This window comes from Chondrus crispus, genomic scaffold, assembly GCF_000350225.1.
Source record: "Chondrus crispus Stackhouse genomic scaffold, scaffold_212, whole genome shotgun sequence".
In the NCBI taxonomy this organism is placed as follows: Eukaryota; Rhodophyta; class Florideophyceae; order Gigartinales; family Gigartinaceae; genus Chondrus; species Chondrus crispus.
The window spans coordinates 112,203-139,106 of record NW_005179086.1 but is presented as its reverse complement, the minus strand read 5'-3'; the positions used below and the strand labels follow the sequence as shown (position 1 = coordinate 139,106).

The 26,904-nt window shown below is 49.3% G+C and overlaps 13 protein-coding genes; 8 read left to right on the top strand and 5 right to left on the bottom strand.

Annotated features, from left to right (window-relative positions):
• Positions 1-1,273: 1,273 nt before the first annotated feature.
• On the bottom strand, positions 1,274-1,492 carry CHC_T00004092001 (hypothetical protein). The gene has a single exon (XM_005715329.1). The coding sequence runs from the start codon at positions 1,490-1,492 to the stop codon at positions 1,274-1,276; it is 219 nt and encodes a 72-aa protein (XP_005715386.1).
• Positions 1,493-5,622: 4,130 nt separating this feature from the next.
• Positions 5,623-6,671, bottom strand: CHC_T00004091001 (hypothetical protein). XM_005715328.1 is given in 2 exon segments: positions 5,623-6,122; positions 6,123-6,671. 1 exon segment carries the CDS (start codon positions 6,669-6,671, stop codon positions 6,123-6,125), a length of 549 nt encoding a protein of 182 aa, XP_005715385.1. The 3' UTR covers positions 5,623-6,122.
• Positions 6,672-7,072: 401 nt separating this feature from the next.
• Positions 7,073-7,300, top strand: CHC_T00004090001 (hypothetical protein). Its single transcript, XM_005715327.1, has one exon. It carries the CDS (start codon positions 7,073-7,075, stop codon positions 7,298-7,300), a length of 228 nt encoding a protein of 75 aa, XP_005715384.1.
• Positions 7,301-7,304: 4 nt separating this feature from the next.
• CHC_T00008841001 (4-hydroxy-3-methylbut-2-enyl diphosphate reductase) lies at positions 7,305-8,857 on the top strand. XM_005715326.1 is given in 2 exon segments: positions 7,305-8,645; positions 8,646-8,857. 1 exon segment carries the CDS (start codon positions 7,305-7,307, stop codon positions 8,643-8,645), a length of 1,341 nt encoding a protein of 446 aa, XP_005715383.1. The 3' UTR covers positions 8,646-8,857.
• A 328-nt stretch (positions 8,858-9,185) lies between these two features.
• Positions 9,186-9,793, top strand: CHC_T00004089001 (hypothetical protein). XM_005715325.1 is given in 4 exon segments: positions 9,186-9,236; positions 9,237-9,308; positions 9,416-9,484; positions 9,650-9,793. The coding sequence occupies 3 exon segments, from the start codon at positions 9,237-9,239 to the stop codon at positions 9,791-9,793; spliced, it is 285 nt and encodes a 94-aa protein (XP_005715382.1). The 5' UTR covers positions 9,186-9,236.
• Positions 9,794-9,841: 48 nt separating this feature from the next.
• On the bottom strand, positions 9,842-11,026 carry CHC_T00004088001 (hypothetical protein). Its single transcript, XM_005715324.1, has one exon. The coding sequence runs from the start codon at positions 11,024-11,026 to the stop codon at positions 9,842-9,844; it is 1,185 nt and encodes a 394-aa protein (XP_005715381.1).
• Positions 11,027-11,602: 576 nt separating this feature from the next.
• Positions 11,603-12,739, top strand: CHC_T00004087001 (hypothetical protein). The gene has a single exon (XM_005715323.1). It carries the CDS (start codon positions 11,603-11,605, stop codon positions 12,737-12,739), a length of 1,137 nt encoding a protein of 378 aa, XP_005715380.1.
• Positions 12,740-14,115: 1,376 nt separating this feature from the next.
• On the bottom strand, positions 14,116-14,265 carry CHC_T00004086001 (hypothetical protein). Its single transcript, XM_005715322.1, has one exon. It carries the CDS (start codon positions 14,263-14,265, stop codon positions 14,116-14,118), a length of 150 nt encoding a protein of 49 aa, XP_005715379.1.
• Positions 14,172-15,596, top strand: CHC_T00010110001 (snrnp assembly factor and ubiquitin specific protease 39). The gene has a single exon (XM_005715321.1). It carries the CDS (start codon positions 14,172-14,174, stop codon positions 15,594-15,596), a length of 1,425 nt encoding a protein of 474 aa, XP_005715378.1.
• A 2,168-nt stretch (positions 15,597-17,764) lies between these two features.
• Positions 17,765-20,588, bottom strand: CHC_T00004084001 (hypothetical protein). XM_005715320.1 is given in 2 exon segments: positions 17,765-17,882; positions 17,883-20,588. 1 exon segment carries the CDS (start codon positions 20,586-20,588, stop codon positions 17,883-17,885), a length of 2,706 nt encoding a protein of 901 aa, XP_005715377.1. The 3' UTR covers positions 17,765-17,882.
• Positions 20,589-21,986: 1,398 nt separating this feature from the next.
• CHC_T00008554001 (Putative Ubiquinone/menaquinone biosynthesis methyltransferase-like protein) lies at positions 21,987-22,694 on the top strand. Its single transcript, XM_005715319.1, has one exon. It carries the CDS (start codon positions 21,987-21,989, stop codon positions 22,692-22,694), a length of 708 nt encoding a protein of 235 aa, XP_005715376.1.
• Positions 22,695-24,058: 1,364 nt separating this feature from the next.
• CHC_T00004083001 (hypothetical protein) lies at positions 24,059-26,708 on the top strand. XM_005715318.1 is given in 4 exon segments: positions 24,059-24,218; positions 24,219-24,301; positions 24,448-26,404; positions 26,405-26,708. The coding sequence occupies 2 exon segments, from the start codon at positions 24,219-24,221 to the stop codon at positions 26,402-26,404; spliced, it is 2,040 nt and encodes a 679-aa protein (XP_005715375.1). The 5' UTR covers positions 24,059-24,218; the 3' UTR covers positions 26,405-26,708.
• CHC_T00004082001 (hypothetical protein) lies at positions 26,708-26,881 on the top strand. XM_005715317.1 is given in 2 exon segments: positions 26,708-26,842; positions 26,843-26,881. The coding sequence occupies 1 exon segment, from the start codon at positions 26,708-26,710 to the stop codon at positions 26,840-26,842; it is 135 nt and encodes a 44-aa protein (XP_005715374.1). The 3' UTR covers positions 26,843-26,881.
• Positions 26,882-26,904: the final 23 nt, after the last annotated feature.

The window sequence follows — 26,904 nt, the reverse complement described above, 5'->3', positions numbered from 1 at the left end:
TGGTACTCGTCTCGCTACTACTGTAGACTACGCAGACGCGCATGACGCTGTGATGGGACTTTGCGTCTCCTAGGCGCGATGCACCGACAGTATGTCAGCCGTGGGGCGCGACGCTGCCGATAACGGCAGCACCGACCGCCCTGCGTACAGTGGTACAATACTCCCCTCAACTGGATGGGCAATGGAGAGAAGATGGAGTGCAGATCCCGTGGCTCCCGCAAGGCGACAGGTGAAGAAAAGCCACCGATGTAGAGCCACCCGGCTGTGGCTCGAGGGAGGTGGGCAGGCCGTGAGACGGCCCGGTGGAATGGATGTGAACAAGCATTCCCGCTTGCCGCCTATGCGAGGGAGAAAATATCGAAAATGTGGCGCTCGTGTGCCCTGCTTACACGGAGCATCAGCAGGCAGGCGAGGGCGGACGGGTGGCATCAGGAGAAGGAAATTTCAATTTGTAAAATCTGCGCACGCGTTTGCAGAGGCGTAATAAATTCAAGTTGCTCCATGGACGCACCATTGGTCGCTTGCATGGCGGGAGTGGTCCACTCAACGGCAAGATTATCGCGAAAGCAGGTCCTGGGCGTTCAAGTCGTATTGTACGGTTCATGTACTGTATCGATGTCGAACACTGGGAATGCCGTCCGCCGCGTATTGCAGACGTTGCCGTCAGCAATGTTGGTCCCATCTCAACCGCGGCTCATAACACATCCGTTCCGTTCACCAACCCATTCCGAAGCGCTGCGGTGCACCGCAGCGCGGATGGCGCCATGTTGGCAGAGCAGACAGGCATGTTGGCGGACCCCGCCTGAGCCAGCATGGCCTCCGCGATACAGCGTCCACGTAATAACTGTACGCCGGTACGCCAGTTGTATCGCGGCGTGTGTTCGCGTTTTCCCCGGTATCACGCGTCCCACGAGATATCTGCTGCAGTTGGACAAGACGCTGCGCAATATGCGTCGTGATCCGTATTCCTCTTGTGCGCATCCCATTGGCCGGGGTGACAACACTGCCAATGTTATCTGCCGCGAATCTGTCCACAAATGAAAATCTTTCAATATCTGGCGAGTTCCAATCGCTTTCCGATGCCGCCTCGTCCAATCATTGTCCGCATTACGCGTGACAGATCATACTTGCCCCCCTTCTTCCTTTTCAAAACTTTTCCAGTTTTTTTTCAGCTTCCAAGAATTTCATTCATTTTGTTCAAGGACTGGACAAGCCCTCGATCATGCTTTGCTGACTTTGCCACCGAGATTTCCCGTTTATGAACGAACATACTCTACCTTTCGTCCGGCCGCTTGCGTTGCTGATCTTCGTCAAACATCGATCCACCATGCAGTGTACAGCAGTCCAATGCAATCCAGTGCAGTCCAGTAAAGTACATTCGCAGCCTTCTTCTTTGAAGTCCTGGCATCACCATTGCACGTTTGTTCAACTCCACACTACTTCGCCAGTTACAGTGCCTAGAAAATCGCTCCCAGCGACAACCCCACGCCATCTCCCAACGATTCCGCGCATTTTCCAATCTCCCTACTCACGAGCACTCCTCGTGCCTCAAAATTTTCAAGCGTCCACAGCTACAGCTCCACAAATTTCTCTCTCATCTAATGCCAACTGCAGTACAGTACTCTGTCTGCAACAAACAGTGTATGTACTGTATGCGTTTGGTATTTACCTAAACTACGCACGTATACGTACAGAAATGTGCGCAGGTTGTCCGTCTATCCGACCGTCATACCGTTTCGACATGCTGTACACAGTAGCTGCAGAATCCGTCTTCCACTTGTAACCCACTTTCAACGCCCTCCACATGCCTGCTATATATGCGACATCTCTCTGGGCCCCGCCTTGCGTTGTGCTCCAGTGCTTGGTGACGTGCGAGATTATCAGGCTGAACATTGTACTGTAGTGACGGCTTGCATTACATCACGTTGCTTGGTATCATCGCCAGGAATAAGACCGTATGATAAAGGAGTGGACACTTCTATGGCTTTGTTGTCAGAAGTGTGTTGTATCCAACATCCTCATGCAATTCTCATCCGTTCTCAGTGGGAGACCCGTGCGCCATTGCGCACATGGTTCGGTACACTTCCCTCCGAGAAATGTTTATACTACACATCTCAACCCTCGTGACTTGCCATGAACCCGACCTCTTCTGGCATCTCCTTGCTTGCACTTTTGCCTTACAAGCATTCGTATTGGAGAGGCGAAGGTGCAATTGAGGTCGTTATATACCTTATGGGGGGCACCTGTCTCCGAACGTCTTGGCCCTCCTTCATCTGCATGACACAAGGATGTGTCATAGATCAGTGTGAAGCTATCTGTCGCATCCCGGCAATTCACTTTCACAGCCACAGGCATTCAAGTTCTTGAAATTTGAGAATGATGAGGGCGAGTGGAACTCTTCAGATGTTCTGGCATGACACAGGGCATGTGGAAGCAGCGACACGGATGGAGTTCATGGGAGAGGAATCTGAATCTGCAAACGGGTATGCGGCGTTAGCATAGGAAAGGGAAGGAAGCAGAAGAGGGAAGACTTCAACCGCAATATAATTAGTTCTTCATGCAGAACGGGAAACATTGCGTGCATGGTACAGTATTTAAAGTTAATGCTTGAGAACATCTCTAGGTTGTGTTTCTACACGAGGTATATGTGGATTCGTGACGAGGCTCCATCCCATTGCATGTAACTCCGCCGTCACATCACAGATAGGAGATGAAAAGTAGGTAGAGCGAAAAGTTTACCCTTCCTTTGGCGTTTTGAGACATGCATGCAGTGCGGTATTGTGTTGATATGATTTATTGCAATCAAAGAGAGATGGTGCGTTGAGGGACAGTCATGTGATACACGCTTGCAGTCTCGAGGTTAAGATGTTTATGTTCAATTTTTTATCTTTTTTCATAGACTCGCCTTTTATACGACATGTACAGTGTTGCAATATAAGGTTAAAAATACAGCGCTCCAACTGGACAAGGCCGAATGCGTTCTGCTCTGTTCCATGTATCCATTGTTTTCAAGTTGACTGTAAAGCCCTATTTACCTGTTCTCCAGTTGAAAGCGGAGTGCCAAGCAGAGAAGCTTGGAAGGATAGGCCTTTTGTTACACTTGAAACAAGAGGCACATTGTGCATTTTGTTCGGAAAGCAGTGCATGCGTTCAGACATTCCCTCTCAGATATGATTGGAATGACGAGCAGAGGTGCGGAGCTCTTTCCGCAGGTGATAACATTGGTACATCCACTCATTCTTGGCGCTAAACAACAGTGCTGAAGCTGTACAGTAGTTCGATGGTCCACAGTCGTCTCCCCATCTTTTCGCGGGGGGTTCCGCAAGCACAGCACGCACAAGTGGAGGATTTCAAATCCGGGGTGTGAAAATGAAAGATCGCATGCGTGAATTGCTAAAACTTTTCTAGAAAAATCAAGGTCATAAAGGCAAGTGACCAGCGAGACGCAAGGATGCAATTTAGTCCATGCAAAGTCGTGACTTTACGTGACAGGTGCCGTTTGGAGGAGACAGCCTTCTCACCACGCTTGCACAACCTAACACCGAAGGGCCCATAAAATCTACGTTGCACGCAGTGCCACGCGCCATGAACCTACAGGACAGAACCGCCTCCAGAGCTCGTCCGTGGCCACAAAGATGGCACGCGGTGCGCTGCTGTGAGCGAAACAGCAAAGCGGCGTATGCATGCTCATTTCATCACTTATCATGGCCCGATAAATTGCATGTTTTCGAACACCGTGACAAGACGTGAAACAAAGGACAAATCGGCGTCGTTGTACAAACGACAGTCTCGCAACCAGTGTTTGTTTGTTTTCTGGAGTAGGAACACTCGATTGCACAAACCACATCTCATGGGTAGGTGAACCAGGTACAGCATCGCAGAATCGCCCTGATTCAACCTTCAGATTGCAACATCGAGACCAACGGGGGGCGCGCAACAGGCGTGATGCCCATCTTGAAATTCTTCTATTTTTCACGTATGGCGAGTGGTGTCATCTCTCTGTTGTTGCGAACAAAAATCTTTCATTCCAATATCTTTGAATGCATGCAGTGTCGCACTGCATCACCGTTGCGGTATTTCTGCGCAGCAACGCAAGTGCACCCGGTAACCATGTGCTCCTATTCAAGCCGCACCGTCAGGGCCCCGGAAACGTGAGACGTTGTTATTCTCTTCTCTTCGCTTCTTCTCTCAGAGTCTCCTTCCCCTTTAGCTAGAACCTTTCTGCATATTTGTTTACCAAGGAAAATCGTTTTCTAGTGCTCTTCTGCTCCCTAGAGATCTTCCCGCCTGCCCATGGACGAAACCGAATTCGTTGAACTAGGCCAGGCCGCTGTCGCTGGTGCAGAAGGAACCGCGTGGGGGATGCCTGAATTTACAGGCGAGTCCGGCTTTGTTCCAACTTCTTGTTACTCGGCCTTCTCTGAAGCCCAGTTTGATTTCCGTAAACACGAAAACGCTCTGCTGGGCATGCCCACAGTCCCGCACTCCCCTCCTGAGCAAACCTCTCTCTGTTCTATCGAGTCCGAAGAAGCTTTCACCAACATCACGACACAGTCATCTCGTCTCGTTTCCACCCCCATGTCTCCGACTTCCCCTATCGCAAAACCGCGCCGACGGACTACGCCAACTCGTAGGAAGGCTTCCACGAGCCTACCGCTGGCTGAAGCCGATATGGCTGATTTGAAGGGCACTACCGCTGCCAGGTCCAGGAAAATGACTGAGGACGAACGTCGCGTTATGCTTCACAAGCGGCGCCTACGCAACCGCGCAAGTGCGGCCAGGTCTCGCGAAAAGCGTTCTAGAACACTCCACGACTTGTCTTCCGAGGTAGAAGAGCTCATGAAGAAGGCCGCCGCACTTGCCGATCAAGCACGGAGCGCTGTCGAGGAAGGTCAAAAATTAAAGGCAAAGAACGCACTTTTGACAAAAGAGAATGAGTTTCTCAAGTCTGAGTTGAAAATGTGAATCACTGGCGCCGATTGCGCTATGTGGCAGTGTACCTCTTGTATACTTAATGTCGCGTGCACCTTGTACATCTTGTATAATACTCCATCTCATCCGCTCTCCATTTTCAGGGTCAATCTCTCGCTCTTCGATCACACTTTCTTGCCAACCTATCGAGGTTTCCACAAGTTTGTACTCAAAACGTTGAGTTGTTTTCCTGCCGTCACGACACAACGACAACAATAATTATATCTGTATCTTACGGAAGCATACAAGTCGAGCTGACTAAACGAGATTTTCGAAAGTAGAGCACACTTTCTTTTATCTGTCCAAAGGCACCTCCTTCCTGATGCTTTAGCTTCTTTTTGACGCTCGCGGAATCACTGCCAAATACATAGTACGACTTACTGTCCGAGTGCCAAAACCCGCAGATGTCTAGCATGATGCAAGGTCTCTCCGTCAAAAGTCAATTCCTAATGAAGCGGGCAAGATCAGTTTGCTTGTATGCGCTTTCTCTCTCGGGGTTCTATGTTACCTTGATAGTGTAGTCGTAGGCATAAATGCGCTCTAGTGGCATGAGCTATGCAGGCCATGAGAGATATGCTTGCCGATTGTTTTTCTCATTTAGCGCATGTATGTGTTGTCATGAATAGCTTTTAGCTAAAATAAATACCGGGAACTCACAAAAGGAATTTTACATGTGTTGTACAAATCCAGGGCAATACGAGCAACCAAGACAGTAGCTTTCATGTCTTGTAAGCACGCAGAGCACAAAACTCTTTCGACTTTAAAAAGGCTGAGCGAGAAACTCGAGTTGAACCGCTCAGCCTCACAATCCAGCCGTGAGTAGGGATCGGACTACTGATTCGCACCCGGCGTTAATAATATCCATACTCATCTCGTAGTCCGGAACTGCGTTGAAAGAGGGAACGTCCAAAGGTGAACTTGCCGAGTTCGACGTTCTTTCAGGCATGGTGCCGTCAAAGTTACAAAGCAATCGAACTTTCCTCTCCCATTCATACAAATGACCGCCGCTGGTGTGGGCAAAGCCTTCCGCCAATTCCATGATATGTTCTTTCACGTGCCGATCGACGACGACGACAAAGTCGTAGTATTCGACTGCAATTACATCAAGGACTTGAGAATGATATGCCCCCAATAATCGGGCAGCGATATTTTCATGACACAAGAGAAGACGGAATCATTACTTTGTCAACCACAATCGCTTTATTGTGTGCGACGATGGAATGCCAGCCGCGCGTAGAACTGGGTAAAGGTAACTTACGGTCTGATACTTCAAATGCGGCGCACGGCCTCTCGTCCGACATATCAATGCCTTGTCTCTTTGCGGCTGTTACGAGCTTCATGGGAAGAAGATCACCGGGATTAGAGTAAACTCCTGCACTCAAAATGAGCAACCTGCGCGACACGGAGTAGTGCTCTGCTAGCTGGGTGAGCCGTTTCTCTGCATACGCGGCGCGCTGGCAGTAGTTGCTGAGAAAGAGGACGCTAATGAAACGACGGGAGAGGTCGACGGTAGACGAAACGGTTCTCGAGTCGGCCCAGGAGCGCAGCAATAGACTTGGGGAGTTCGGTACTGAGTCGAGCTCTGCTCGCGGGGATGGGCGTGATTGCGGTCGGCGGGTTGGACATCGCGCTGGCGGTATGCAGCGCGGAGTGAGAGGCAATGGAGCGGTGAAGGCCGCGGAAGGCAACCGAGAAGCCATTTCTGGGGTTGTCCGGGTGGGAGTGAGTGTGGATACTGGAGGACAGGACCTGGCAAGCGTAAAGCTATTGTTGTCGTTACGAAAAGGTTAGGAAAGGGATGGTGTGCCATGAGCCATGAGCCATGTGCCGTACAGTAATTGTTTCAAGCGTAGGGGTGCACCTCCGTATCCTGTGGCCGAAATGATTCCCTGGTTGCAGCTCCGGGCGTTGACTGCGCAGCCAGATTGCATTTGGATCCCTGTCCAGCAGCGTTGAAAAAAAGTAAAAACAACTTTTTTCCTCCCCGACTGTACCAGACACAAGGTTACGGAAAAGTCTCGAAAATATGTATAGAAAATAGAATTCTTGCCTCTAGCTCACACGTGTCTATATAGAACAGCCGGGAACCCTTTGTGTGAACATGAGAGGAAGGGAGGATGTTTTATGTGGTGGGCGAGCAGAAATCTACCACTACTCGAATACACCGCAATACGAGCAACGCCCTACCGAACCCTACTGCTGCACACACAACAACCATTCGTCCCTAGACGTCAGCGTTTTCTCCGAGCGGAAGGGAAACACTACCGCGTCCCTCGAAGAGCGTGAACTCACGGTATCGTGCGGAAATCCCGAGATCCCGGCCGCTTAGCGCGATGTCAGTCGCCGGCTTCGTTTCAACCTTTACTGGAACTGCCCTTTCGTCGCGGACACGATGTGATAGCTCCGCGCTTTCCCCCGCAAAGACATCGAAGAGGATGCATATGTCGATATCGAAGCGCGAAGCCCGTCGCAGTATCATCAAATCAGATAATTTTAATCGGTCGGGCTTCAAAGAGTCGCGGGAAGAAGCAAAGGGTTTGATGAATCGAGAATTTACTTCTGACCTCGTCAAGGAGCTTTTAGCTCACAGCAACATCGTGTCGCGTGGAAAGGTAACCGTCAAACTCGCAAAGGCGTATGGGTTTTGTTGGGGTGTTGAACGTGCCATAGCGATCGCATACGAAGCTCGCGCCAAGTTCCCCGACAGGCGAATTTGGATCACTAATGAGATTATTCACAACCCCATCGTGAACCAGCGCATGAAGGAGATAGGCATTTATTCTGTCCCTCAGGAGGGGCTACAGAAAGACCTGTCTGGTATTGAGCAGGGTGATGTCGTCGTGCTCCCGGCGTTTGGCGCAACTCTAGAGGAGATGAAGTATATCAACGATTTAGGCGTTGAAATTGTGGACACCACGTGTCCATGGGTGAGTAAGGTTTGGCATGCGCTTGATCGCCACCAAAAGAAGGAATGCACCTCTATCATCCATGGGAAATGGAAGCACGAAGAAACGATTGCTACCGCCTCCTTTGCTGAAAAGTATCTCGTTGTTCTCAACATGGATGAAGCAGAGTATGTCGCCAACTATATACTCAATGGAGGCGACAAAGCCGAGTTCCTTGCTAAGTTTGAGAACGCCAAGAGCGAGGGCTTTGACCCGGATACAGACTTGAACGCGGTAGGGGTTGCTAATCAGACCACGATGCTCAAATCAGAAACGACTGCCGTTGCCAAGTTGTTTGAGAAGGTAATGCTCAGGAAATTTGGTCCTACCGATCTCAATTCTCATTTTGTCGCGTACGATACCATCTGTAACGCTACTCAGGAACGGCAAGATGCCATGTATGACCTTCTTGCAGAAAAGGAAAGCCTAGATTTAATGCTTGTTGTCGGGGGTTTCAACTCATCAAACACTAGTCATTTGCAGGAAATCGCAGAGCACGCCGGCGTGCCGTCGTTTTGGGTTGACCGCCCCGAGCGCGTTGGACCAGGAAACAGGATTTACTGCCGCTCGGCAAGTGGAGAAGAGCGGCTCGTAGAAGATTGGTTGCCCGAGCGTGAGATCACTGTTGGTTTAACCTCCGGCGCCTCGACACCCGACAACGTCGTGGAAGATGTGCTCGAACGAGTGTTTATGATCTCGAAGCTAGCGGAGGCGAAAGTTTTAGCTTGAGTAACTAGAAGTTTACCGGCAATGGTTTTGCACCTGGTAGGTCTTCCTTGCAGAAAAACAACTCAACCGGCAGGGTGAATATTCTCAAGAATGCCACTCCGCAGACTGAGTCGAGATAGGCGACCCATATGTCTTCTTTAAAAACTGATATCGTAGTTGTATTCTAAGATAAACGAAATCGCGGAGCGCTGTTTTTGAAACGCTCTCTTGCGCCCCAAAATGGCCTTTGCCGTGCAGGTTAACATTTCGCTGGACAAGAGACGGCACATGGGATGCGGCGGCGATTTATGTTACCCGGACCGAGGATGTGCTGGCTTTGCGATAGAGCTTAACATGCTGTTTGCTTCGCATCGCTGGCCATTTGGGGAAGCATGGACTTCGCCGTGTCAAATGTCCTCGAAAGGCTATCAAACTCGCAGATTCTTTCGAGAAAATTACCGCAACGAAAAGAATTAATTCGGCCACGGCCTCCGTGCGATTTCGATACATTTCGAAGCGGGAACTTTGTCACACAGGTTTTGCGTTATCTCACTCTGGTCCGATTGATCGAATCCCAGTTGTTGCAGTCGCGTTATCCGCAGCCATTGAAATATGGTTTACATAGCGCAATGGGACGAGTTTTCGGTGTCGTCGGAGAGGTTATTCCTGTCCTCGCCCTTGAAGGTATGTCTCTTCCTCACTGGACAAGAAGCGGCTGGCATTCCACGTTGACTTTCGGAAGTCGGAGACTCACCCATTCATACTGACATCCATAATGCCTATGTCACTAGACTCGATTCAGCTTTAAGTATCGGGCTGCTGAAGGCGCATTCGTGTTGAAGGTAACAGATGATAAGACCGTACGCACAGCTCCCACGTCCCTTTCGTTTCATGATACTGCTCTCATCCGAAGGCGAGTTTTCAGGTGAATCTAACTGCGATGATTTCAAAATGCGCTTTTCTTCCCCTGTGTGTGTTTTTTTTTTTCTCCGGTTGCGCAATACATATCTTTCCGGCAATGACAGTGCCTTCAGTACAAGAGTAATCTGAAAAGCGACATTCGGAAAATGGAGGCGTTGAATATGCGTTTGATGGACCTAATGACAACAAGGGAACCAGATGTAGATGCAGAGGAGGATGCGAAGGACGGAAACGCCGTTTCTCAATAACGTTTTTGCCCGCAGGCAGCTTTTTGCATAGACACCCCTCAGCATAATCTATGCCAGAGGTGGGGATACCCTATCAATATTAGTTTTCACGAATTCACTGATGAGCACATTACATTCACTTGGCAATTCGTCATGTGCACAGTGACCGACGTCCGGCAGTTTCACAAATTGGTCAATAATGGAATAATGACGAAGAGCCTCACCCAAAACTATCGGTTCAAAGCGATCCTCTTCTCCCCAAATTATCATGGACGGCTGCGTCAGGTCGCCTAAGAAGTCTTCTGGAATAGGGCCATCATCGTACATGATGAAGGCCAGAAATACATCAAGTGCGCCATCTGTATAAGCAGGCTTTCCGAGGATATCAATAAGTTCATCATCAACTGCATCTTCGACCTCGTAGGCCTCTCGCAATACTCTGCGCAGTTGATCAGGTCGGGCAAGTGAATTTAGAAAGAAGGCCCCCAGTGGTCGGTAGCTCAAAATCTTCATGAAAATCGGGGCTGCTATGTCTTGTACCCAACTCCTCTTCCTTACATTGAGTTGACGTAGCGATGGTGATATAAACACTTGAGCTGCGCACAATTCAGGAGTTTCAACGGCGACTTGCATGGTAACCATAGAACCAATAGAGTTTGCCACAAAGAATGCTCGCTCGTCCTCATGCAGCTTGACGATGTCCTGCACGAACGCCTTCAACTGCACAGACCAGTAGTCAAAGTTGTACATAACAGGGTCTCCATCACTGTCCAATGTTCCCGGGGTTGGTTTATCACCCATACCAAAGCCAAGCAAATCCATGGCATAAACACGCCAACCGTTATCTGCTAATGGCTTCAAGTTTTTACGCCAATGCTGGCAATTGGCCCCAAAACCATGCACAAGAATTACGGCAGGCTTGCTCGAGCGGCCTGCGTCTTCTTCACCAGCAACCGCGTACTGAACTCTGAAGGACTTAAATAGCCAATCTCGAACTTGGTATGGTTCCGTTTCTGGTGCAACATTAGCTGCCTGTCCTACCCCCTTCACCTCTACCTCTCTCGTACATTTCAAAGTGCATCTTTGCCGTGGAAGAGGGAACGGCGCTGTTTGAAATCTTGGCCGTCCACTTCGCGAACGCCGAAGCGGGAGAGCTCCTCTCCTATGTTGCAACAATATGGGAGATACAAATGCAGTATTTCGCATTGAAAGAGTTTGATGGTGGAGCGAACTGTTGCTTGTTCTGAAAGGCATTCCGACGCGGAGAGATACAGATGGTGAGAAGAAACCCCCTCTGAAGGCTTACTAGAGCAGGACGCATTTCGATACTGTACCACGTATCTGCGGGATACTGTACCCTTGTACAGTACAGCAGAGGGTGGTGTGCGAGGGGGCAAAAGAGGGTTGCCCTAATTATCGGTCACCCGCCCCAACTCGTCGGTCACCCCTAATTGTTTCAATAAATTCCCAAAAAATAATATTCTTGTACACGTAAGGGGCCAAGTTTCAGTGACGGAAAACCTTCTACAATTAGGCACAGGGTTAATTAATCGTGATGCCGTTTAGCATTGATACATCTCACACGTCGACACGTGGGTATGTTACGATACCACGTGACAAGGGGGAGGTATAGCACTATATAGAGAGATGCACTACTAGAGTAGGCAGTATTGGGTGATCCCTCCCTGTAGTATTATTTACGCCTACATCTCGTAGTGAAGGCACTTACCGCATCTCGGGAAAAGGAAAGCTGTGCAATATCACGCTTTCAGAGTATGGTCGTGGGTTGAGAGGGTCCATTGATTTTAAGCGGACCGTTCGACCCCGAACATGAGTTTTCGGAAACGCACGCCAGCATCAACCCCTGTTCCAACTCTTCAGGATGCTTCAAGCAACGCCACACAACCCTTACCGACAGGCGTTCGCCCCTCAGCGACCTCCTCATCCCCGATTACTTCCTGGGGGTTCCGTTCTATTGACGTGGCTTTGGGCGGAGGGTTGCCACTTGGTTCGATGACGGTCGTATTGGAGGATCATCCGACTGCATACCATCTTCCTTTGTGCTCTTACGTGACGGCACAAGGAATCCAGGCTGGGCACGCGGTCGCTGTGGTTTCTTTTGATTCACCAGCAGAACGCCTTATGAGAAGATTACCCGCCTGCATGAACAACCACGCACATAGAATCGAAGGCATAGGATTGCGGCAGCAACAGCCGGAGACGACCGACATGAAAATTGCCTGGCGTTACCAGAAAAATTCCGCTTCTGCCGCACAGGTCGTGTCTGGGGGTTCAGCACGTTCCTTCGCGTACGACTTTGATCTCTCACAAAGTGCACCTGTCCCAACGAACGCCCCCGTTTCCTTGCTTGGCCGTGGCATTTCTGAGTCCCTAGATGATGTACTACACCAGATTCGAGCACATCTCGAGAAGTCCGCAGAGCGTAAGTTGCTCGGCCGTATTGTTGTACATGGCTTGTCTGCCGCACATTCCCACAAAGCGGCGTCACCTTCCGAGGCCATCAGCTCCTTTCTATCTCGAATCAAGGCGTTCACCCGCTTTTTCGGAGCAGTTGCCGTTGTATCATGTGCTGCTGATGTTTCGCATAGAATAGCTGTAGTTGCATCAGACGCAACTTTAAAAATAGATAGTTTTGGAGGCCGAGGTGCCGGTGTTGCGGGGTTGGGGAAAGAATGGCTGGGTGTCTTAATAGTTAAGAAGTCATATCGCGCCGGGCGTTTGCCAAGCCTCAGAGGTACGGGCGATGTTTGGGTATTCAAGCGCGGCCGTCGGAAATACGTCATGGAACGTGCTACTGCTGCGCCCGATGACGAAGACCCTGTCGAAGTTCCTCCGATTCTTGATTCACAATCTACTAGGAAGGACTCGGGCTCATTAAGAAAAAGAGTCGCTGTGAACACGGGCCTGTGCTCATCAAGACCAGATGACTCGGGCATTGAGTTTTGACATTGATGAGATACGCGCACACCACCTCTACCATCCTTATGGTAAGAAGACTTTTAACGAATGAGCTTGCTCCTATTGCGTGAGAGGGAAGCAAAAATTGACTTCAATCCAAGAATACAATCGAAGAATGCATTTACCCTATGATAGGAACCTGCCAATATGGACATATCCGAGTCTCGCATGTAGAGAAAGACGTTAAATGTTGTCGGCTCATTGATTAGATTTTCAGGTTCCTTTTCTGTCCGAGGCAAGCTGACAAGACGATATGACGATTAAGACTGCGTTGGAATGGATGAAACCTCTCTGGGCTACCTAACTTCAGGCCCAAAAACAATCTTAATTGCAACATTGGTAGCACTCGAAAATTTGAGAGCCAACGTAATGGAAGGCCGGTACTCAATTCCCTTATGCAGAATTGCATGAACATGCCCTTTTGTCTCTGAGGGCTGCCCCTAACAGGAAATTATCAGCTGACTACTGTGACACTGACCGCGACTCCAGAAGTCATTTGCGCATACGACGTCCTCGTGTCACCTCACACCGGGGTGAACTGGGTACCATGTTCTGAGGAGTGGAATCTTCTCAGCGCTACGGTGTGTTACGGTTTGATCTTGGCTGAGCCGCACTTACGAACTAGTCGGCGGACCAGGTGCTACCATTGCTCGGCGCAGGAAACGGCTGTTTCTGCGAGCTACAAGTGTCTATTGGACCTTTGTCCTCATATGAGGACATTATTCGACCTTTTTTATTCTTGACTGCTGCCTCGACAAGAAAGAAAAAGATACCCCCGCTACTGCACTTGACTTCTGACTAGGGAACAGAAAGAACTTTGTGAGAATTGCATGTTCTTCCTGGTCGTTTTTAGACATATCCGGAAAAGAAATTTTTTTGAACCACTTTAAAACCGCATGTAAAATAACTTCGAAACCAAAAACGCCAGTTTAAGAAAGGAACTATGCACTCAATCTGCATTACATGCTTAAGCTTTCTGCGTATTTAATGCTGCTATCCCGGTGTTTGTTCTGCAAGATGTTATTGGCGAAAACAAGTGCGTTAAGGAAATACTGTAGTGTCTAAGTTTGCTTTTTAAATGTTCAATTTAATGTATATATTTTTTGCAAAAAAAGAGTTGTCCTCACACATGAGAACAAGCCCTTGTCGGATAGACACTGTGTACCCTTCGAAGGGTAGATGCAACGGATTGAGGGAATGTGCGCTAGAAGAGAGTCCGAAATATATCAAAACCCAATGAGCTGGGGTAGTTACAGTAGATTAATAAAAATCTTAATGTTTCGTGGAATTGCAATTTCTACCCCTGTCCAATATCCCCCACCCCCTCACAAGGGAGAAACGCAAACCAAGCAACAGAATGGCTCTCAACCAAGCGAGAGCGAGAAGGTAGAGTTCGCGTAAGACGCGGAACTTTTGAGCGATGGCAAGTTTGCCAGAGCCGCCTTTGAAACGCCCCCGGACAGGCTCTTCGAACAGCATTGCTCAGAACTCTCGCGATGGTTCATCATGTCCATACATGGACACAATAAATCGATCCGCTTTGGACTTCGACTTGCCGCCGATCTGTTCAACTTCACTACAATCGCACAATGTGTACATCTGCTTGATCTGTGGTAGGTATCTGCAAGGGCGATCTCCCTCGTCACACGCCTACGCTCATTCTTTGCAATTGAGGCATCACCTATACCTAGGTTTGTCCTCAGAGTCTGTCTTTTGTTTACCAGACGGCTACCGAGTAAAAGATCCGAGCTTTGCCGAGATAATTTCCGCTTTGCATCCTAAGTTTTCACGGACTGAAATTTCAGGTCTCGACACTGTTCCGGTACGCATTCGGCTCCTTGACGGTACCTTTCGACTACGCGGTGTTGTACCACTCGACAACCTTCAAGCTAGTGACTACGCAAATTCGATATTCCAACTTCTTTTGCATGTACCCCCCTTAAGAGATTACTTGCTGAAAAAGTACTCGGGCAAAGGTGATGACCTCATCTCAGAAACGCGAATAAGTGATCCCGAAAATACTGTGCAATCTGAGCTTACGAAAGCACTAGCCAAGCTGTGTGCAAAAATATGGTCCTCATCTGCTTATCGTGCCCATGTTGCTCCTCATGAACTTATGCAACAGGTATCTGCAGCCAGCAGAGGACGGTTTGGGTTATTGAAGCAAGAGGATCCAGTGAAGTTTTTTGCATGGTTACTAAACTTCTTGGTTCGAAAAGATAATTCGCGTAAGGTTTCTGAAGCCCATCTGCCCTCAGTACTGGAAAAGTGCTTGAAGGGGGAGATGTGTATCGAATCGTACGGCGAATCAGGAGTGTCAAAGAAATCATCAAGGCCGTTTTGGTTTTTGCCGCTGGACCTTCCGCCCAAGCCGCTGTTCAAAGACGCGAGCGAACGCACCCTCGTTCCGCAAGTACCATTGAGTAAGGTCCTCATGAAATTCAACGGAGTTGATCGTCATCACAATTTAAAAACCAGTGAGCAGTGCTCATACAGGATCACCAAGTTTCCGCCATTTTTACTTTTAGTCCTCAGGAGATTGACGAAGAGCAAATTTGGTGTGGAGAAAAATCCGTGTGTAGTGCACTTGCCATCTGATGGCTTGGAAGCATCGAAATTCGGTGATACGCAAGCAGAAGGAATTTACACCTTGACAGCCGCCGTTCTTCACGAGGGGGACGCTGAAGGGGGCAAATACAGGGTTGTCCTGAAGCACAACGCCACAAACAGTTGGTATGACCTCTCTGATCTGGAGGTTAAAGAAACCCTTGAGCAACTCGTCTCCTTGGGGAGTACTTACATGCTTTTATACTCTCGTACAAGTGATAACCAGAGGACATCATAAATTTGACATCTATCAGGTGCGAACGCAGCGCTACCCTGTCCTTGAGCGTAATACTATATCATAGAAGATGCATCTAGATGACGTCATGAAGTACAGGCGTGAATGCATGGACTAAGTGTTCCGAGAAGTGTCGTTAGGACCAGAACTCCAATTCCTACTCCTGCAGATGACACAATTATGTTGAGGAAGATCTGCACGTCCTTTTTCAAACGAAATAAGCAGTGCCCCACAGAACCCGATTTGCTCTCAGCTGCTTTACACCTTGTCAACTCGGACGATGTGGAGAACGAAGTCAGACAGGCACCGCATGACGGTATGTTAAGTTGCGGTTCTGATGTCGTCACTCGGCACATGTTTATGCAGTAGTGGCCCGGACAGCCCTCGTCAGTACTTCCACCTGTTCGGTTTGAGCAGAAGTTTTCTGTCCCCCCCGCGCATTTGTTCTCTACTTCATACCGACATATCTTGGCCGGCTGCGACTTAGCCATGTCTTGCCATACGGCAGGCGATATTCCACCATGGTTGGCTTTCTGAAGAGTGTGTATGGCTGCTAGAAAGACCAGAGAAAGAATTATCACTATCACGGCCACACTGACTTGATAGAATATCAATGCTTTTCGACGGCCACCGAGTTCCAAACCTTCAACAACAGAAGGAGCTACGTGTCGAACACCAACAAAATAACCTGACAAGACGCAGGCAAGTGCGCAAATAAGAAAGCAAACTCCAAACCAAACCGGTGTTTTGATGAAAACCCCATGCCGAGATGAATAGGAGGCGATGCCTCCGTCTCTTTGCTTTTGTAATACCCAAATGGCCACCCCGAAGAGATACAGACCTAACGCTACAAGGGCATAATTGAGCACCACCAATGCTTTGCTCAGTGTGTTGTTTCTTCCGACGGTCTTATGAACATGATTTCCCGTATCTGATTCTGCATGTAGACAAGAGAGGTAGACAATAAGCAGAAGGAGTAAGTCAGATTCATGCCAGAGATTGAACAGCACAAGAGTATACCTTTAAAGTAGTGCGATATTGTCGGATGAACAAACCTCCGCGTTCCGAATCGTATGTGTATTTAACACCTTCAAAAGGAAACTGTTCTTCTATCGCATTTCTCCGTGACATCTCGATGGTATTTGCTTTGGCTTTGTCTTCTTCAAAGATTTTTTTCGCGGTTGCCTTCGGGCCGGGAGTCCTTCCGCCGAAATGTCTAGGGCTGACGAAGACAGCCACATCCTCATGATCTGACTTTTCAGCAGACATGTCGTGTGGGCTCGGTCTGTTGACTCCAATAGCTGCTACCAATTAGGAGAATCGCGGCACAGTCGTGACCAGTATCTGCTGAGGGTACACTATTCTTGTTCTTATAGCAGGCGATCAAACAAGCAGTTGCTTCGAGAGCTGACGAAAGGACTGCTGCTACCTCAGCAAATGCACTTTTCTGCTCTTCCGTTGCCAAATAAAACACATTTACGATATGTCTTAAAGAAATTGGGGGGATCTTTATAAGCTCGAATGCAATACAAAGTGACTTCGAACGGGCATGGGTGTCTTCAATGTGGAGCAGGCAAAAGAGCAGAAACAATAGAATGAAATCGTGCCTGTTGTCACTTTCATCGCAGCCATCGAGATAGTGCCTGGAGTGCCGCGGGTGATAAGATTGATCACAATGTCAGATAATTTCGGTCAAGTGAGGGGCCGAAGCTGGACAGTAGACTTGCAATGACATGAGCACAGATAGAATTGTATTTTGACAGGCCTGTCAACATTTAGCTTTCTTATTTTTTAAAGCTTATAAGAAAGACTTGACGTTGCGTCCCAGCTTCTGTGCAACCCAAACTTCGGAATATATGTATTTCGTTCGTACGCCTTTCATGCTGCTGGGCTTGGCAACAAATTTTCCTACCCTATTCAGCGCGCAGCTGCTCAATAAGGGGCCGTACCGGTGGCATTTCTGCATCTCAATTGCAGTTTGGGCTGCAGAGGCAGTCCCAGTCCGTGAACGGATTTTGATGACGGGCAGCGCATTCAATATATTCTCATGCGAAATATCACCCCGACCCACATACAAAGACCGTCCTGCACTCCTCGACACTGCGGAATTATGGAAAGCTGATGAACACAATGACATTCACATCGTGCCAGTCATGGCCGGGATTTAAGTATCTTGCGGGCAAAAGTTTACGGTTAGTTATTCAGTACTGACATTGTATCTTACACAGTTAGGATGGTTTGATTTCTTCCCTCGAACGTTACGAGTTATGCTGCTAATTCAGTACACATCTACAAAGCTTCTAGGTCAATACCGGTGTCACCGAATCCAGATTGCGAGCGTTTGTGAAAAAAGACAACTGCTTTGTTTTCCGCCTCTATCCGCGATATTTGAATCGTACACTGGGACGCAGGAACTCCGATGGAGGCAAACACAGATCGAGCTTTGTACAAAATATCTATGTCTGGACCATCGTAATAGTTTGCAGCCTTGATACGAACACTCGCAACGAGGCTATTTGGACTCAAATTCCACACCCTTAGCCCAGAAATCTTAATGACACCGTCGATATTATCCAATCGGTCACGGAGTATCCTCAAGGACTTCTGTTTCTCTCGTGGCACAAGCAAAAGAAGCAATCGTCCACTCCTTAACAGCAACGGAATTGCAAGCACGACAATCCCAATACCTACCAGAGTTGCTGACACCATGTCTATCATTTCCCAAGCAGGTACTGCAGCGGCAATAGCAGTGCTGACTGCCATGCTCGCAAAAGCAAGGGTATTTGCCCAAATATGCAAATATATCCCTTGAACGTTGTGATTTTCTCTTCGGCTTTCTGGGGGAAAGAAGTATAATCCTAGAATATTCCCAGTCATCCCGAATAGACAAACAGTAAAAGTATGCCCAGCGGCGACGTTGTTGGTGTCTTTGAGCCGCTCAAATGCTTCAAGTACAATAAGGACGGCAACATATATCAACATGACCCCATTTGCAAAACCGCAAACACTTTCAAATCGGGAGAACCCGTACGTATATGCATATGTAGGTTTTCTTGATGTGACTCGGATCGCCTGTAATCCGATTGCGAGAGAAATGCAACAAAAGAAATTGTCGGCGGATATCGATATCAGACCGCTTGCGTGAGTCATCGTCGCGTATATCAACTCTACCGTAGCCATTCCCGACTGCAAGACGAGAAAATTTAGGACCTGCCATGAGGCCTTATTCAACCTGGCATGCCGAATGATGTCTCTCATGCTGTGGACCGATACCAACGCAGAAGAGGATAATATTTTCCATATGTATCGAAGTTGGCGTGCTGTGCCACGTCCGACAACAGACGAAATATCTCCACTGTTGAAGGATCTGGACCGCTCCCGAAAGCTCGGCTCTTGACGGTTATCACTGCGACTTTGGCCCGAGTCCAAGACAGAAATGCAGCACAGCATGAAAGCCGCGAGAACAGAGGAAAAGGAAAGAGGCTCCTGAAACCCAAAGACTGTAGTGCTGAGTATTCTCAGTAGGACGATTGAAAGGCACATGTATGGATAAATCGCGGCTCTGGTAAACGCGCCCATCTCCGGGAGTGGGAACAAGCCGCTCCCAAAGCTATTCATGCTTGTGTTGCCTTTCGATGGCGTTCTCTGATGAGGCTGACTTCTACGAGTGCCTCCTTGGGTCCCGAAATGTGTGTACGACAAATCAGGGTATGCCAATAGACAGAACCCAAGAAGAGCACCAGACGGAACAACTTGGCTGAAAAGCATACGAGTGTACACACCATCTGTCCCTCTACCTGTAATCCAGTAGAAGAGGACAAAAGGGAAGATCATAAAGGCTGACATGAAGAATGTTACGCAAGACACCGCATAGTCGTCGCCAGCATCATGGGCGAGATTCTGTCGACTGCTGTTGCCGATGGAACTAGCAAGTGAGGAGAAAACTACAAACAACACTCCGAAGAAGACCCTCAATGATTGCCCGGGACTCGCTCCTGTGTCAACAATCGCATCGCCGTCAGTTACCATCTCATTCTTGAGAGTTTTGGTTATATTGCGGGCTCTGCCGTGTTCCTCGCTGTTCCGCTTCACGTCAGTAAACACAGTTTCCTTTTCATTCACCTCCTGCGCGTGCTCCTGCGAGGCAGTCCTAGCCGAAGAACTCTTCTTATCACCAACAACGTTTGGATTTTCAGAATATGAATTGTCGACATTAGCGTCTCGCGGAGCAGGTTTTTGTTTAGCTTTCGTTGGAACGGCCAACAAGCGGCGTCTACTGATAACCTCATTTCGATTTTTCGTATCGCCGCTGGGTCCACTGTGTCGCAAAGGGATTTGTCCCTGCTCCAACTCATTTGGTGGTTTCCCGTAACGCGCGCGAAGTTTGTTCAGCTGTTCATTACTGCGAACCGTTTGCCCCATAGACTGAGATATCCTCTGAAGCTTGGTCGTGACAGCGTGCCCTGCGCGGGACTTCAACACCCTCTCCCGAACTCTAGCTCCGCCGCCAATGGTATCATGAAAGACCAAGCCGAGAGTCATGATCGCAGCTATCACGATAATTGCAGTCGTCTTCGTCCTCTTGCGCCTAACCAAGTTTGTAATATGGGGAGCGGCGGTTGTCGCGAGCAGAGTGCGCGCCGGCCCAAGCCTTTTAACAGCCTCTAGCAAAAGCAGGAGATGCACAACACTGAGGAATGCCGGAAGCGTGACTGACCTGAGCATTTTCCTGGCTATGGAACGTGTGGAGAGCGGTGCGAGCACTGTTGCGGCGAGCAGAAAGGCCGGGAAGGCGAGGAAGGCGGGTGGGATTGCGGGATGCGCGTGGACGACCGAGGCGGCGACGAAGTGCGAGAGGGCTTCGGTGAAGGCGCGGAATAGGGCGAAGGTGGGCAGCGATAAATGGGTGCTGGGGATGCGGGAACGGGAACGGGCGCGCCGGGTGACGCTCGGGCTGCGACGCGACCGCGACTCCCCGCGCGCCTGGTGGGGCATGGCGGCGGGGAGTGCGGCAGGTGGGAGGAACTAGAGAAGGGAGAAGAGAGTGTGCTGCAGGGACGGCTGCTGGAAGGCGTGAGGTGGGGCTTAGAAGGTTGTTGGCGTGCGAAGGTGATGGATTGGGAAGAAGGGTGTACCGTAGATGGCGTCGCGAAAGTACGCGAATTTGTGAGTCGCGCAAAAGTGTAGAGGTCAGAGACAGGGGGAATGGAAGATACCACTCCAGAAAAGTATTACAGTATTTGGTAAAAAAGGCTAATTTGGTGATTCAGTTCTCGTTGCTCTCACTGTACGAAAGCATGCCACTGAGGTAAGCGCAGTGCGGACAATCGGTGCAGTCATTCATCCCTGGACTCCAGGGAAACGCTCCGGGGCCTGGAGCATTCACCACGTCTACAGTTCCCTGCAATGTTGCCTCCTCGCCTCTCCCCGTCCCGCCAACAAAAATGGCGGGCACACAACACCGTTAAAGGCCAAACAGTAGTATTCGATCCACGATCAAACACCTTCTCGTCCTGTTCACGAGACAGGTCTCCAGTTACGCACAATCCATGTCCCCTCCGATGTCGATTGGAATGCGTCATCAGGCAGCGCGTGCCAAGCAAATGGACAGACGGGACGCAATGGCCAAAGACCGACGGTAGAGAGCAGTAAATTTACTGAAGTGTGACCAATGGACTATAGGTTTCTTAAACGGTTTGAAAAGATCGTATTCGTAAGGAAGTGCTACGGGAAGCCCAACAAAGGCCTTTATCGAATTGTGGCGCATCCGCAGTACAGGGGCAGAATGACAAAGCTGTCTTCGAAAAGCTGAAAGAAATTGTCAACAACGAAAAGTCCGCTTTACTTGCAATAATAGGGGCAGAGATGCAAATCATGATAGCGTTAACAAGATTGTCATAAATGCAAGTGCTCCCAGGCCACATGGACCAAAAGCAAAGGGTCACATGGGCAGAAGGGAAACGATTCAGCTGGGGACGCTTGCAATATCTGACGTTTGGCGATTTTACCGTGCGCAGGAAGCAGAAAACATTGAGGAGGATCGGCTACAGCGACAAAAGGCGGGGGAAAACGCTGCCCGGCAAAAAGAAAGAGAACTGCAGAAGAACAGAGTACACGTAGGGGGAATGGAGCGAGGACGATAATTGGGTGTGGAAAGAATTGATGCAAACTGGCATGGAAATAATCGATATTCTACAGTATGCCCCGGAATAGAAAAGATTAGCAAATTCGTGAGCCCCAGAATACTCAATGCTGCGCCAGCAGGTGCGCTAACGGCTCAACTGTGCGGCTCGGCCGCATCTCCTCCTTGATCTCATCTATAAAGCTACATATCTTTATAATCAGCGGTATATGCAGGTGGTATTCCTCTTCGTAGTGCATCCAGCAATTCGCATGGACCGGCTTTTCCGTCGGGCAATGTCTTCCGGTGGCCCTAAAGTCGAGGACGTGCTCCGCTCTCCGAAATGGCCTCTCACGTGGCCATTCTCGCCTCAGGACTTCGGTCGTCTGGATGAGTCCGATGACGGCTACTTCTACGCCCAGCCCCGCATTGGTGTACTCCACATCGATAACGGTGCTATCCGCAGCCTCAAAAAGTTCTACGCCAAAAATTTGCCCCCAAAAGCTAACATCCTCGACCTATGCTCATCGTGGGTCTCCCATCTCCCAGAAGACTACGAACCGCAGGGACTCACCATCCTTGGAATGAGCCCTGCAGAACTCGACGCAAACCCCAGGGCCACGAGGCGCGTCACGCAGGACCTAAATAAGGAACCGAAACTCCCCTTTGATGATAATGAGTTTGATGTCATTACGAATGTTGTGTCAGTGGATTATCTCAGCAGACCACTCGAAGTTTTCCAGGAGATGAATCGCGTTTTAAAGCCAGGTGGCAAGGCAATCATGTCATTTTCGAATCGATGCTTCCCAACGAAAGCTATAGATATCTGGTGCAGAACTGCAGACATAGAGCATGTGTTCATCGTAGGCTGTTACTTCCACTATGCGGGCGGCTTTGACAGTCCTCAAGCACATGATCTTAGTCCCGGTCTTTTCGGCATGGGAGATCCAATGTTTGTCGTGGAGGCATCGAAAATCTAGTCGCAGAAGCTGACAATTTACGAATAAAGCATTCCCGCCTGTACCCGCTACTTGTGTTGGCTCTCCTGTCTGGGACATAGCCACAGCGAAGCGCGTGAAAGACGTGTGTCAACAAAGATTTATATTTCTAGTTTACGGCTACACGTTGCTGCATGGGAGCAAACGATGTTATGAGAGAGACAGCATTGCTGAAATGTCAGTTGATGTCGGGGTTCGTGACTACTAAATCGTTGCATTTATTGGACATAACCCAGAGCCTGAGGGTGGTCGCTAAGTCGTAGATTTTGTCGGGTTCGGATCACCAGCTTTGACAGCGAAAGTTCGACCTTTCCCACTCACCCGCGTGGATCGAATATCTACGCACCCTCGGAAATACCAGTAGCAACGATGCGTGGCGTAAGCCTTGAGCCGGCGTTTAAATAGGCACATCCGCCGACGTCACGACAGAGGTGACGTGGGACAACACCTTGAGCCACAACTCAAGAGTCTATTCACTATTGCCTCCAGTGCGTGGATGATACCTCAATGCTCGAAAACTGGTCTGGACTTGACAGAGCAATGCATGCGATTCTTTAACGGAGCAGACGATAGAGGCCAGGCATCAAAAGTCGACAGAAATTTGATCATGTGGTATTCATTCTACAGTACGTATCCTTTACAGACAGTACTGTACTTCTGTACTGTACTTGTATTGTAGATGCTACAGCCCAAAAGTGTCGACGTGTTACTTGTAGAGTATGCGTACCTGTACATATGCAAGGTCCCGGAGCAGCATGTCATGGTCTTCGACAAGGGCGCGAGACATCTACGAGGGGTGATGTCGTACAGTAGTGAACTCTGAGATGCATCCCCCTTCAACGCCGTTCTGCGACCGTTCGTAGTTCGAGAGACTTCTAAAGATCTGTCTCCATATCATGCGCTTCACCGGGACGCGGGTGGGGAACCAGAAGAATGCACCGCTATCTTACAGAATGACGAGAAACGAGGGATACGGTCTGCATCAAGGGTACTAACTGTACACACACTGTGCTTCGGCTGCGGGGATGCGGAGAAAAGAAACACGGTTGACAACATCTCAAGCTGCCCACATCAATGGCGGAGTGGGCTCTGAAAACGAGAATTCACTGGATCGAGCATAGTTCCACGGCTATGATTTGTGGACATGTGACAAATCAGGTTCCCTGGTGCGGCTCGCGAGTTTGGCCCATTTGCCTGGACTCTCAGACCACATTTTTCAATATTATTAGGTGTACTAGATGTCAACAACGATTCGCTGCACTGCTTTCCGTAAAATGCCGACGCTCCCACTGCCACGGCCTTAACCCCCCCCCCCCCCCCCCCTCCCTCTCGCGTCGCGTCGAACTCCCGTCCCCTGTATTCTGACTGTGATCCTTTTACCCTACCTCATCAACCACGCCGCACATCGCTCGAGGGCAACGCCCATATTTTGTGGGCACCACCGCCGCCGATACCCCGTGTACCTTCGCACACGTTCACCGCCTTCCGCACTACTTCTCCCGCAGCATGCGAGGCAGTCCTATACAATCAAATGGTTCCGCTACGTCAAACGGTTCCGAACCCGGACACTTTGGCTGGCAGCCTTGCGGGTGCGTTTTATGCTGCGTTGTTTTTGAGCTTCGTGCTTACCAACCCCTTTCTTCTGTCCGGTTGCGGCAACTAACAAACAAGGTTCACGCCTACGCCCTTTCTGCGCTATTCTAATCGTTTTTGCGTGCACGTGACTGTACCTTAGACTTTCCATTGTTCTGAAAGACGGAACTGAGATATTGCAATGCAATCCGGACTCTGAAAACGCATACGGACTTGATGTCACCTTGGGGCGCGAACTTGCCTGGGACAACACAAAGCGCTTGTGGCGATGGCATAAGACTTGGCGAGTGCCGGACTGTCTCATCACCGCCGACCCTCAGGCGTTGCACGGCACCGGAGATCTCGAAGCGCACCTCTCCGTTGTATGTCAGGGCGAGCGACCGCACCAGCTCGAAGACGCGGGTATTCAATCGCTCGATCGCTCTCAGCCATTTGCGACGCTTCAATTAGTCGACGGTCGTTGCCGCTTCTCGCGACTCCGCTTAGTTGGAACGACAAGCACGTTTGGTGGCAGATTGTTCCACTTTGTAGTTTCGATTGTTCGACGCGATGGCGACAACACCACTGCCCTGGCGTCTGTTATTTCTACTGCGTTTGCTGTTTACTCTCGGAAGAACGCAGATAAGAAGCGCAAGATCGTTGACCGCGACGCAATGATATCAGGTAGGTGGTCAGAGGGATATTCCTTTGTGCCATTCGAACCGAAGGAACTGGATAGGACCTTCATCAAAAAGGTAACGAATGGCGACGGCGTTCTCGTTGAAGAGGAAATTACTAATTCGTGGGAGGGCTTGCTGGCCTACTTTCAAGCTCCAAATATCAGATTTAAGATTCGCCATCCCCTCTTCTTAGCAATTCGATTCAGCAACGTGCTCGTTATTCTGCGCGACGCCTTGAGATTTCCGCAAGAGAGTGAAGAGGCTTTGCGTTCGTTCGTTTGTAGCTGTGGTTTCCCCCTGAACTGCAAGCGCGACCCGGCCGTCATGATTGGGCACGGCGAGTTTTTACCGCCTTGGCTTATTGCTTTTCGCCGTGCTGCCATGAACACTTGCAGCTCGACTGTGATACAGAAACTTGCTGATTTGATGAAGGTCGTCAAAGGACCGGCCCTAGGATTTGTTCCGGACGACTCTCTCCTCCCTCAACGATACTCACCGACGTTTGATGTCGCCAGTCTTGGCCAATTGTACACCAAATTGTATGCCATTGAGTTTGCGGGGGGCAACTGCGACGGCCAGAAGGACGCAAAAAGTTCGGCGGTAGATACGAAGAGAGCAAAGACTGAATCTGAACCTGTTGCCACGGATGGCGTTGTAGACTTCCATCCGTGCGGGGCGCCCATCTACGCTGGTATGCCAGGACCACCAGTGACTACATTGAGCGGAGAGAACTCGTCCAGTGCGTCAAGCAAAGGTAATTCTTCGGAACATATGAAGTCTTCGTTCCATAATTACTTCACCGCGTTACACGCAGAGTTGAAAGCTCTGCTACAGACGGTTGTGGAACTAGTGTCGCACTGTGTGACCCATCCTTCCAAGTGCCAGGCCGAAAACCTTCAGAAAGCTTACCACGACTTCACGGAGGCGCTTTCAGTACACGCCTATGTCGAGGAACAAGTGCTGTTTAAAAAGCTAAATTCTCGATTTCCCCTTATCACCGAGTCGTATTTCATAGATCACATGCTGGAAAACAAGAAGATGGATGAGATTAGCAACATTATGCGAGACATGGAACCAAAAAAGATTGCCGAGCTGTTCCTCAAAATTTCTGAGCTATCCGCTGTTCATGCAGTGCACATGGAGAAGGAAGAATGCCATCTTCTGCCGTATTTTCTGAATACATTCAATGATGACGAAATATGCGATCTTATTCGTCAGTCTCAAGAAACCATCAACTCGATGGTCCAGCAACATAGTGTTGGGAATATTAGCCTGTCAAATCCAAGACATCAAAGAGCAATTGAACGAGCGAAACTAGCAGCTGGAATTGCACCTCTAGACGATGACCACATAGAGCCACCCGATAACATTAACGAACATCAATATTTTGGGGAGGGCGACGACGTGATCGCTCTAATCGATGAGATGTATAGTCAGTGAAGTGGTCCAGAGGCGAGATTTCCACAAGTATGAGGATATCATGACGTAAGGCTTTCGTGCCTGTGTTGTAAGTACAGTTTATGTATTATCTACTGTGCCTTTCTGTTCGAAGAGTTCTTGGTTGACTACATGCATTGTACATTTTGGAACGCTATGCTTGCCTTGAGCAAAGAATTATTAAGAGGATGAGTTAATCATAGATTCAGTTTAAACCAAGAATTCCTCTATCGGGATTTCACTTCCGAGAACCATGGGCGCAACGCCGCGATCTTAAAACACAGACTTATCTTTCTGGATCCTGGAATGCAGACTACTCCATCACCCATAGCCAGATACGGTACAAAAGAATACTTACGAGAACTTTCGAATCAACGAAGATCCATCTATTGCGGCTTTGATAAACGGCCCACTATGGAAGCAGTTGTTCTCCGTCTTTGACGCTGTGAAGACCTGAATGAGAACAAACTTGCTGGATCAGTAGTCTCGCCAGTGCACTCCTG

What these genes read in the sequence shown, in the direction of transcription:
- CHC_T00004082001 (XM_005715317.1), top strand. Translation starts at nt 26,708, where the DNA reads ATGCAGACTACTCCATCACCCATAGCCAGATACGGTACAAAAGAATAC.
- CHC_T00004086001 (XM_005715322.1), bottom strand. Translation starts at nt 14,265, where the DNA reads ATGGACATGATGAACCATCGCGAGAGTTCTGAGCAATGCTGTTCGAAG.
- CHC_T00008841001 (XM_005715326.1), top strand. Translation starts at nt 7,305, where the DNA reads ATGTCAGTCGCCGGCTTCGTTTCAACCTTTACTGGAACTGCCCTTTCG.
- CHC_T00004087001 (XM_005715323.1), top strand. Translation starts at nt 11,603, where the DNA reads ATGAGTTTTCGGAAACGCACGCCAGCATCAACCCCTGTTCCAACTCTT.
- CHC_T00004084001 (XM_005715320.1), bottom strand. Translation starts at nt 20,588, where the DNA reads ATGCCCCACCAGGCGCGCGGGGAGTCGCGGTCGCGTCGCAGCCCGAGC.
- CHC_T00004091001 (XM_005715328.1), bottom strand. Translation starts at nt 6,671, where the DNA reads ATGGCTTCTCGGTTGCCTTCCGCGGCCTTCACCGCTCCATTGCCTCTC.
- CHC_T00004083001 (XM_005715318.1), top strand. Translation starts at nt 24,219, where the DNA reads ATGCGAGGCAGTCCTATACAATCAAATGGTTCCGCTACGTCAAACGGT. An exon ending in TTTGGCTGGCAGCCTTGCGG is followed by an intron (nt 24,302 to 24,447) that starts GTGCGTTTTATG and finishes ACTGTACCTTAG; the next exon opens with ACTTTCCATTGTTCTGAAAG.
- CHC_T00008554001 (XM_005715319.1), top strand. Translation starts at nt 21,987, where the DNA reads ATGGACCGGCTTTTCCGTCGGGCAATGTCTTCCGGTGGCCCTAAAGTC.
- CHC_T00004090001 (XM_005715327.1), top strand. Translation starts at nt 7,073, where the DNA reads ATGAGAGGAAGGGAGGATGTTTTATGTGGTGGGCGAGCAGAAATCTAC.
- CHC_T00004089001 (XM_005715325.1), top strand. Translation starts at nt 9,237, where the DNA reads ATGGTTTACATAGCGCAATGGGACGAGTTTTCGGTGTCGTCGGAGAGG. An exon ending in TCCTGTCCTCGCCCTTGAAG is followed by an intron (nt 9,309 to 9,415) that starts GTATGTCTCTTC and finishes CTATGTCACTAG; the next exon opens with ACTCGATTCAGCTTTAAGTA. An exon ending in AGGTAACAGATGATAAGACC is followed by an intron (nt 9,485 to 9,649) that starts GTACGCACAGCT and finishes CGGCAATGACAG; the next exon opens with TGCCTTCAGTACAAGAGTAA.
- CHC_T00004088001 (XM_005715324.1), bottom strand. Translation starts at nt 11,026, where the DNA reads ATGCCTTTCAGAACAAGCAACAGTTCGCTCCACCATCAAACTCTTTCA.
- CHC_T00004092001 (XM_005715329.1), bottom strand. Translation starts at nt 1,492, where the DNA reads ATGGCGTGGGGTTGTCGCTGGGAGCGATTTTCTAGGCACTGTAACTGG.
- CHC_T00010110001 (XM_005715321.1), top strand. Translation starts at nt 14,172, where the DNA reads ATGGCAAGTTTGCCAGAGCCGCCTTTGAAACGCCCCCGGACAGGCTCT.